At 37.5% G+C, this 10,943-nt stretch overlaps 2 protein-coding genes across 3 annotated transcripts in view; one reads left to right on the top strand and one right to left on the bottom strand.

The window, feature by feature from the left end:
• Window positions 1-241: 241 nt before the first annotated feature.
• On the bottom strand, window positions 242-757 carry LOC149168160 (sister chromatid cohesion protein PDS5 homolog C-like). Its single transcript, XM_089424836.1, has one exon. It carries the CDS (start codon window positions 755-757, stop codon window positions 242-244), a length of 516 nt encoding a protein of 171 aa, XP_089280962.1.
• A 3,160-nt stretch (window positions 758-3,917) lies between these two features.
• Window positions 3,918-10,943, top strand: part of LOC149168158 (Ubiquitin-like superfamily protein) — a 237,525-nt gene continuing 230,499 nt past the window's right edge. The window contains exons 1-2 of one of the 2 annotated variants that reach the window (XM_089426893.1): window positions 3,918-4,110; window positions 4,663-4,910. In XM_089426893.1, the coding sequence (XP_089283019.1) occupies window positions 4,709-4,910 (202 nt within the window). In that variant the 5' untranslated portion in view covers window positions 3,918-4,110; window positions 4,663-4,708. Of the gene's footprint in view, window positions 4,232-4,662; window positions 4,911-10,943 lie in introns of both variants that reach the window. The other variant, XM_089426894.1, reaches the window with a different exon arrangement.

Genomic DNA, 10,943 nt, shown 5'->3' with positions numbered 1-10,943 from the left:
CTACCTTTGTCATCTCCTCAGTGTTACTCAAGCGTGAGTGGTCAGGTCCCCAAGGTCCCCTACAGATGAAGCAAAGTCCCTTCCTCCTTAGCTCATTCCTACTGCATGATCCACCAAACCTAAGTAGCTCCTCCTTGGTCAAATGTCTCATGAACAACCCAATGTTCTACTCAACCAACATTTTGGCTAGTTCATAAGCAACAAGTGAAACCAACTTTTCTCTCCTCCAAATGGTCAACAATCAAGCCTGCAACTCCCTGCAAATGGCATCACAATCTCCTATGACTGAAGACATAATGGACAACATGTTTTCTTTGACCGTGTTAGGGTGATGTTTCTTAATGTTAAAGAAACATTGGAACATCTGATGAATCAAAGCATCACACCCAAAATCAAGCATAATGTCATAATTTCTAGTCAGGGCCATGGCTTTTAGAATCTCAAGCTTCTTCCCAAAAGTAAGACCCTCACTGTTATCCAAATCCTGAAAGGTCTCTACTATCAGTTTGAAGACTCTCCTCATGATGTCATCACTGTAAGGAGGTATAGGTGTAGTCAACCTCATAATGTTACTGAGACAAAATGCAACTAGAAGTCTAACCCGTTCACAAGGTTCCTCCAAGAACTTGGGTTGTATGAGAGAAAGCATAGCTAGTTTTAGAGCCCAGATTAATTTCTTCGCCTCTAACTGTTTCACTTCGGAAAGGAGTGCATCCAATTCATCTAGTTTGAAAAGAACTTTCCAGGTGACCCTCATGTGCTTCAAATCTGTCCAAAGTTTCAATATTTTGTGCCCTATTTCTTGTCCCTTCTACACATCTCTAGGTTGTTCTTTTTCAAGAATGTCATAAACCACCTTTGAGAAGGGTCCGTTGTTTGTTGCTGCTGGTTTATTAAGGGAGTTTATAAAGGTTTGATCCATTTTTTTGTTTTCAATGAAGACAAGTACATCAAGTTGACTTGTACAAGACCTTGACAACAAAAATACAATAATATGACCATCTAACTCAATACCAACAAATTTTGTAGAACTCTAACCAAAAAACACCAGAGACAAGACTCTTCCTAAACTGTCCCTCAATCACACTCAACAACTTATAATTTATGTCATAACCCTTTTCCCTTAAATCTATTTAGCATATATGGCAAGGACCTTTATGGATATTTATTGATCATGACAAAATGAACTATTTCACTCGATATCCAATGCAGAGGACAATACTGACAACAAAGATAAGTAATCTTAGCTTACAACACTTTATGGACTCTCTACCACAGTGACTAAAATTGTTTTTGACACCAACCCTCTCAACACTATCTTAGCACAATGTCATAATGATAAAACAATTACATAACCTTTACAATATATATTGCATGAGTAAATTCAACTATCTTCTAAGAAAACGGTGAGAATAGAGGAACTTGGTACGATTTCAGTCAAAATTTCAGCGATGAGAGACCCCAGTACTGTGATCTTCAAGGACTCCAAGACAGTTGAATGTTGGACCTGCTCCCCACAACAATTGCAACTTCATGCATCAATGATTGTTGTTCCTTTGATTCTTCTTCAATACTCCTTACAACTGTTCATATAGATAACACTTTCTAGCAGAGGCAACCTGCTCAGTCTTCAACATTACGAATCTCAACCAATTACTTGTCCCTTCTAGTGACTTGTTGGCTCCTAAACTTTACGCACAACAAGTGTTTTCATGCACACATATCACGCACAACACAACACTTTGTTTCCTGTATATCACAGTGATTGTTGAGTGGACTTCGATGCACTTGCGTTCTCCAACAGATCGGTTCACTTCAACTCCTTATACACACTGTCTCTTAATATCCCCTAACAGAAGTGACAAGTTTGGTCTTTGACAGGGGATTTGTAACCCCCAAACACTAGTGTGTACCCAACAAGCAAGAAATGCGGTCAAAAGTAAGGAATGGTAATTTGACTCCTTGTACAGTGAGAAACTCGACCAGGTGGAAAAATACACTCCCATAAAGAATTCAATTGATAAAATTTTCTCTTGACACTTGTGAACTCCAGGTAGACTGAAATCCGAGGATAACAAGCATAATTTCTCCCCTTTGAAAACTCAAATAAATTCAGTCATTGAAGAATTTCTTGACTCCTGTGTATAACAATAATTTCAGCTTCTGTTGATCCCCTTAAGCTGGTAGTAAAATTTTCTTGGAACTTGGCCGCTAGTCAGCAATTAAATTATCGGTCTTCAATGAAATTCGTCCTTCAATACACGCATGCCACGCCGTCGAATCTCACCACCTCTTTCCGCGGCTCCCACTTCATGCATCCAACCATTGAACTCACGATTTGCACTGGTTGACAAATATTCTAGACTACCATCTCATCCCAGACAAATATTGTGGCAAGTGAACAATTACATCAAAATTTGATTTCAAGTTTGCGGACATCATTTCCGACACAAAACGTCTAGTTATGTCCTCCCAATGAGAACATACTCGACAAATTGTGATTTCGGTCCATTTAATGGCACTGGTTCGACCGCTTTGAAACTCATGAAAACTACCACAATGTATTCAACTTCACCATCGCATTCTCAAGTTGTGTAATCACGGACGTAGACAAACCGAGTTGAGGATAAGTTGTCGGCTCCCACCAAGTTGACACGAGAATATTCAATTTGGCACTTCACTTTATCCCTTGGCGACAAAGGACCCATACGACCACAAATGCAGATGTCTCAACTTTAGATTGCATGTGATTATAATTTTTGACCACGTACAATGTGGCTCAGTTTCGATTGGTCAACTAAAAACTCAGCCTGGCCCTCTTCAAATACAAAAATACAATTTCGACTCTTGATCTACTCAGATCCAGGGATAAGCAGAACAAACAATGCCAAAGAGTGACTCACCACTATTTGAGTTAGCGACTCTGGAAATTTCAGTCCTCGATCTCCACAATTTTCACAATGATTCGAACCTGGGGCATGCAATACGTGGCTGGGAAAGTTTGTCATCGGCTTGATCAGCGTGGCCTTTTAAGAAATGAAGTACTCAGGCCCACAGAACCAAAAACAAGATGTGCAAAACTGCTCATGATGATGAATATGCCAAGTGAATGCCATCGGACCCCATAAAAACTCCTCAAAACTCCATTGGGACCCCTGATGACATAAACCTGCTCCACTGACCTAACCGTCCCCTACACTGGAAATCCACCCTGGTTGTACTATGGAGAAAAATAAAAATGGGGACATTACAGAAAACCATAGAGAGGTCTTGAATTCCCTTGTCCACTGAAGAACTAAGTAAGAGCTTAAATCAGCCAACCTATGAGGATCCATAATTAAAGAATTCAATGGCCCTTTTAGGAGTCTTTTATGTTTTGTTAGGATATTCCCACTCGGAGCATTTTGGTTATCTGAGGTCGGGAGACCTTGCTCTAACAAAAACCAAAGTGATGATAGGCTTTGATACTAATTGTATGAAATTCCCCTAGATAAACAAATTTCAGTTAACAAATATTTGTGGGTCTTGTCTTAGCATACACTGTGTTGTGCCTTTAAGTCTACTTCGAGATTGATAAAATAAATGTTGAAAAATTTACCTATCAAATACTACATCCAATACATCCAATAGTTGCATATAATAACATACAATGATTGCATATTAGTAAATTGACATATAATAATACCTTATTGCATACAACAACTAAATCCAAATCCACGTGACAATGATGCTATCCTTCAATATAATTGTACATTGTATTTTTTTATATGACATCAATGATACTTACAAAATAAACCTTCTATTAATATAATTTTTATAATGAGATATTAGCATTTACCCACCTAAAAGAATTTATCCTCGCTAACTTTCTTTGAGGAAAAAAACCCTATAAAATTTCATATAATTTTGTCAAACCATAAAGAGAAGCAATCAAATTTTTTGTGGGAGGGATTTAAAAAAATTACCAATAAAGAATGACATGCCCTCCCCATCCAGATTCCGTTTCAAACTTTAGAAAGGAACCCATACCTGGTCGATGATAAAAACTTCAAATTGCAAGGAGTTGCGGGAATCGTGCCAGTGACGCTCTCTTGTTTCACATCGCCCTCGGTAAGAGTCTTCCTTCTATGTTCGAAGCAGAGAACTTATTTCTGGATAAATCCAAGCAGTCGTTTTGATGTCAAGCAACATTCCGCCATTTCATTTTTCTCCATTAAATAAAGAACGACATGTCTGGTTCCTTTCTCTTCAGTAAATTGAACACAATATCTGTTTTTCATTTCTTTCCATTAAAAAGATGCAATGCTAACAAAAACCACAGTAAAAGAATTCAATTGTTGCCAGAATCACGATTATCTCAGAGAAACAGTAGACTATCCACGTTGCATTTTAGAAGCTTAGAGGCATATTGAGATATTGATGAACTCGTGGTTCGGGAATCCTTTTGTTTTAAACAATTATCCTTTAGTCATTGAAGTCTTTCTGTATTCATGCAATTTGCTTTATCCGATTGTTGCAATTTTCCAGATTTAAGAAAGTTTCAATGGAATAAGTTTTGCTGGATTTGTCATGTTGAAATTTTAAACTTCTGGATATTATTATGATGTGTAGTCTGTCATTTGTTATTCATCAAGCAGTCCGTTAATTATCAAAATCTTGCAGAGTGGCGGAAAAAAACGAACTATAGTTTGGAAGAGGCAGGAGCTTAATGATGGAGGATGTTGGGGGATATAATAACAGTAATGTGAAGAGGGCCCGGTTACAGTCCCTTCTTTCCACTCTTCTCGATGATCCCGTACTAAAAGATGTGCCAAAGAATCCAAGTGTTTCTGATGTTGACACCCTGATCAGCTTAGAGCTAGGGAGTGCTATGAAAATTTTTGTTGTCAGGATGGACAACACCATGATTGGTACGGCGCTTTTTCTAATTAATTTGTTTTACCAGGAGTTGCTTGTCACGTTTTGCACCATTCATAATCTTCCCAAATATTGAGCATTCGGATGTTATTTGCCTGACCAACATGATCCATAGACCTCTACTGGCGATTCTTCCAAGCCCGACTTAGCGGAAATGCTAATTTTTATAGCTGACTTAGCTGAAAAAGTGACAACAAGCATGTGAGGCCATTCTTTTAAAAAACTCGACGAATGAAAAATGATGCAGGACCCATATTATTAGGAAATGGAAAAATGGAAGAAGAATTATGTTCTTTAATTTCCTTATATCATACAGGGAACAGGCCTGCCAGAGTGTCTCCTTCAGGCTGGTCTTACTTAAGACCCTTTCAACTCAATTGAATGTAGCTTGACAAATGAGTAATATCTCTTAACAAAGGTTTCCTCTCTTATAGCCCACTTCACCTCAGTCCAAATCATGATCCATCCAAGGTCATATCCAGGTCCCTGTAATCTCTTGGTATTCTGGTCACTTAGTTTTAACTTTTAACTAGCATAAATCCATCTTAAATTTGGATCTAATAAGCATGGAGAGGGATAAGAAAACAACTTACGTGCAAACCATGGTAGCAAGATTCTGCCAAATTGAGCCCTCCTGTATGGAAATTCAACTAGGAATTTGTTTCGGAAGAATTTCCATCTGAATTTGGATTTCATTTGGTCAATATATCATTAACCAAAGCTGAATCTGCAGAATTTCGACCTGCAGTTCATTCTGGAATTCGAATTTGGATAGAAACATGGAAAGCCCAAAAATGTCATCTCTTGCTCTTTACATAGGTTAAATCTCTTGACCAAAACACACTTGACTCCTGTGTTCAATTTTTCCTCCCTGTATATGGTTTTCTTCATAGAATTTTTTTATTGCCATGAATATTCTAGACTCTACAATGATTAGTCTCTATCTTTATTTATAACATTCTTTGAAAGTTGGCATGACCTCTCTCAGCTTCAATTCACAAAGTCAAATTTATTTGGTATATTGTCAATACTTAGATTCCAATGATTATTAGTGAGATGTACACTCCCGCATTTTTTCTTGAATTGGATTTTCCCCTAATGTTTTTTTGAAATTGTATTCAATCTGTATATGGTGACTATGGTGCAAACCTCCTAGTGCTTATAATCTCTTGAAATACTAGAATCGGGCAGTAATACAAAATCCCATTATAACCGTTTACAACTAACCATTCTCAGCTTATTGGCCTTGGCCCCCCAAAAAAGACAAAAGATAACAAAATTTAAACTCTACATCGAGTGGCACATCAACTTCATAAGAGAACATAAATATTCAAGTTCATGAGGGCCCTCTACCCATCACTGGCCTCCTCCCAAGTTTTTTCCACTTTAAACAGGCAACAGGAATGCATGGTTTCTTATCATCAATTGGAGGGCGCAAAGGTTGTCCTGTTGGTGTTGAGAAATGTAGCTCAAGCTAGAACTTCATGCATAGGTTTCCATGTGAATGTGCAGGAAGTGGTTTGAGACATTTCATTTGGTGACCACCTTGGAAATGTGATTACTAATTCTCTCTTATGATTCCACTTGAAAAATATAAATTAAATTTTAATGTTTTGAAGTTAATTTAATCTTAGGAATCCAAATGAAATGTTCTAGAAGTTCTAGAACATTAGTGACTTAGATAAGCATTTAATCTTAGCTGTACATTTCAAGATTGAGGTAGGTGGCAGCTAGGATGGAAGAGATTAGTTTTTAACTCAAAGCATTAATAGGAAAAGAGAGAAAAAGATTGATCTCACATGAGAAAAGACCAGGAGAGTAGGAAGAAGGAAGAGTGCATCAAGAAGAAAAGGAGCAGATTTGCTAAAGATACCAGCGAGTACAGCAAGCCATACAGTTTGTACCCCTACCGTAGCTGTGTGTGTTTTTTTTAATGCATAGGTCATACATCTTTGGATCTGGCCACACACCTTCAGATTTTGTCGTACAATGTATTGTGTAAGCGTGCTTCAGTGTTGAGAGGGAAGAGAGCGATTTGTTGACTGAAATTAGACTGTAGGATTGGGGCATCCATGACTAAGTTGGTTGGGTAAGTGAGTATCTATAGGTTGGTGAAGCAGGTGGGTTGGAAGTAACAGTAAAGGTAAAGGCAAATAGGCAGCATAGTAAAGGAAGGGTTCATAGTCAAGGTTGTTGTAAGTGCGGTATCCACGAAGCATTGGGTAAAGAGTCAAGTGGTAGTTTGGAAGGCCGATCAAATCTCAAACAGGTAATGGAGCCCCGCCCCGGTCTTCTATAAATAGAAAAGGTACTGTGGGTAGGTGGCACTAAAATGAATGCGAGCAGCCAAATAAAGCCTACCCCCTCAAAAAGGCATTGGGTAAAGTCAAGTGGTGGTTTGCGCGTACAATGCTAAAGAGGTAAGTTGCCCGGTATCTAGAACTAGTAAAGGTAGAAAGAGAGCAAGCTGTACTGCTATAGCTGTGCCCTCTTCTACACAACTCTGTACACTTATGTTTAAGGTGATTTAATGACTGACGACTGCTGGTTCAAAGTAGGCTGCAGGTGTTACCTTGTGATTTGATCAAAGAAATGAAACCTTGATTAGAAGGAGAAATCCTTGTGTATGTGTTTTATTTCTTTTTGCTGTTCCTTTTTCAGCCACTGTGTGATTGATGCAATGTTCAGGAGTTTAGTTTCTGATGTGAAATCAATTTTGCTTTGGAGTTATTTAATCAGAGGACATAATCACAACAATCACCTAGGTTTGAAAATTTCACATGGTATCAAAGCAATTTCTTTGATTGAGATTCTCAAGGATTTACAACAGTAAATCAATTGCTAGAAAGAAGGACCAGCAGTTAGAGGGTTTCAATATTTTTCAGATCTGGGAATTTGTGTAAAGATGGCCTTAACTAGCCTCAGATTTGAAGATAGTTAGACAGTGCCTCAAATTTCCTATCATGGGAAGTGAGGGTTAGACTGTCATTAGAAGATAATGATCTTTAGGATATTGTAAATGATGTTGTGCTTTAGCCTGCAGATTTGCAACAGTTGGTAGTGTTGTCGCCCGGATTGTACAGGCACCGCGACAATGCTCAGGACGGGGGTTGTCACTCTTATCCCTGCCCACTCCGTTCTAGCTGTCTCCCAACAACAAGCTATGGGGGGTAGTCCCTATGGAATGAAGTGAAGGAAAGCAAGTTGAAAATCAACCTGCTTAGGAGACACGGATGAGTGGCTTAGCCACTTGGTTGAAATCAAGAAAGATTATGATTAAATTAGATTTTCTATTATGAGACCAACGCCTTAATGGAGTCACAAATTCTTGCTTCTTATGAATTGGAACCAAATAACCGGATGAACACCGCTACTTGAATGATTGACTAACCTATGTGAGATGCTTATGCAAGAGATTATGAGTGATTGTTATCTTGGATTAAGATTGGTTAGATTACTTAATTACTTATCTGAGATTTATCTTAAGAGTACTTAGCAATGTTATGATGCAATCTTAAACAAGATAAGCTTTAAGAGGTACATGTGTAAACTTCAATTAACCAATTCACCAATTAAGACAAGATGTTATGCCAAGCTATGTCGACAATAAATATTTAGAAAATTGAGACTTGATCAATGTTATAACAACAATAAGAAAATGCTAAACCAACAATGCTTATGCTTGCCCAAGATCACAAAAAACATTTCAACTTAGAAAATTATGTATGTTAGCCTTCTCAAGATGTATCTTTTAGCAAAATTTCAGATCTGAAGTATAAATTGCAGTAGTAAGTTAACCCACATATCAACATATAGTGAGGTCAGCATCAATGCCCAAAAATACTTAAAAATAGTAAAAATTGCCAAATTTGAGGAAAATCAATTTTTATGATTTTTTAGGGCTTGATTAAGAAAATTTCAGAGCTGATATACTTATTTCAGCAGTAAAACAGTGACAGATCAATAAAGCTAAAAATGCCAGAAATAAATAACCAATATTTCAAGAAATGACAAAATACACTAAAACTTGAAAATTTCCAATTTGAGGGCTTTAGGAGAGTTTGATTCAACAATTTTCAGAACTGATACATTTATGACAACAGTATATTAGTGACAGATCAACAAACTGAAAATACCTCAGATAATCCCCACAATGTCTAAAAATTATATGTTTGCCGAAAAAAAACTGAAAATTCAGATTTTTTAAACTTTAATTAAGATATGATTAAGAAATGTTCAGATCTGATTTTTCACACCTATGCAGAAATTTTCAGCAAGCTAAAATGTCAGATCTAGGTCAAATTGGAGATGCCCAAGTGGCAAAATTTTGTGAAAATGAAGATTTTGAAATTCTAAACAATTTTGACCATATAGGATTTGATTTTAGGGCCTAGTTATTTGTGCTTTGCTTGATGTAATGAAATCGCAGAAAAATAAGGGTTTAGAGATCAAACTCTAGGCCCAAGGCCTTGAAGATCCCACCATTGAAAATTGTTGAAACATTGGGATAATGTTGCCACTTGCTAGATATGAATTTTGAGACCTCAATCTTACAGAATCGCCAAGTGTTTAGCCTTAAATCTTCAGATTAGGGTTTCAGGCCAAATTTGGGGGAAAAAGAAGTCAATAGATGGAGATCAAGGTCACAGGAGCGGAATTGTTGGCATAAAAGGTTCAAGATGATAGATCAGGGGTCAATAAGGCTGGAAAAGACCAAGAGAGTCAACGCTGGGGAAGGAGAAGCCTCTAAGGCTTGACATTGGGCAAAAAGAGCTCCAAGAGGAGGACGCTGGAGGGTTTGAAGGCTAAAAATGGCAGGCAAACCCTCAAAGGGTAGCCGTCTAGCCCTTCAGAGGGAGGCTGAGGCCAAAGGAGGCCACTGTTGAAATTTGGTACCGGAGGACAGGTGGTTCCCTTAGGCTTTGATCTTTGGCCTAGGGAAAAGTGTCCAAAAGAATTTAATTTTTCTCCTAAAGTGACTTTATAATTTTATAAAGTTAAATCTAATTTAAAAGTGACTTTAAGTGATAAAGTTACTAAGTCTAATTTTAAAGTAACTTTTATAAAGTAAATGAAAAATTAGAAAGGAAAAGTGACTTTGGAAATAAATGACTAAGTGGGTCTTTATTAAAGTGGGGTGAATTAAAAAATAGAAAGTGAGATTTAAATGAGCATTTAATCTCAGCCATTGATCTAAATCTATTTCAGCCATTGGATTTAGAGATCACCCAAATGTCACTTGGATCACCCAAAAGTCACTTGGAGTTATATTAAAGGAGGAAAAGGAGGAAAAGGTCATTCATTCTTTCATGAGCAGATTGGGAGAAGGAGAGCAAGAGAGCAAGAGAGATTTCTGAGCAGGGAGGAGAAGGAGACAGCAGCTTGGCACACATTCCAAGGCAATAGTTGAGCAGATTTGTACAGCTGATTCAGCACATAGTGAAAGGCAGATTTTTGCACAAAAATCGAGGAGCAGTTTGCTGATTTTTCTGCACACAAAACGGAGGCCGTACAACATTTATTGCTGTCCTGTTTGCTGTAATTTCCAGATTGCTGTGAGGCACGGGAAAGGAGATAAGTTGTAAATTTTCTTGCTGATTTTTTGCTGAATAATTCTCATTGTAAAAAGACAATTTTCAGAAATAAAGAAGAGCTCTCAAACTGGTTTTCCCCAAGAGTTGTAGGGGGTTTTTCCAGGGTCAAGTTGACCAAAAATATCAGTGTTTTAATGGCTGTTTTTGATTGCTGATTTTTAATTCTGCAATTTCCAGCATTCTGAAAAATTTCCAGAATTTGTGTTTTCAGCAATATTTTTTTTTTTTCAGTCTGTTAAATGTATGGTTATGGGAATGGGCATTTAACTACATGGGAGAAATAAGGAGAAACTGAAAACCGGGGTGGGAAAACAGAAATTTCTACATGGTATCAGAGCTTGAGTGCTGAAGGGCAGTTTGGGACAGCAAAAGGAAAAATTACAGTTGCTGATTTTTCACTCAGAAAACTCCAGCAAGCTGATTTTTTCATAA

Source organism: Pinus tabuliformis, chromosome 4_2, assembly GCF_031772625.1.
Source record: "Pinus tabuliformis cultivar Carrire ecotype Pingquan chromosome 4_2, CPIR1, whole genome shotgun sequence".
Taxonomy (NCBI): domain Eukaryota; kingdom Viridiplantae; phylum Streptophyta; class Pinopsida; order Pinales; family Pinaceae; genus Pinus; species Pinus tabuliformis.
This window is presented reverse-complemented; position numbering and strand designations above follow the sequence as displayed.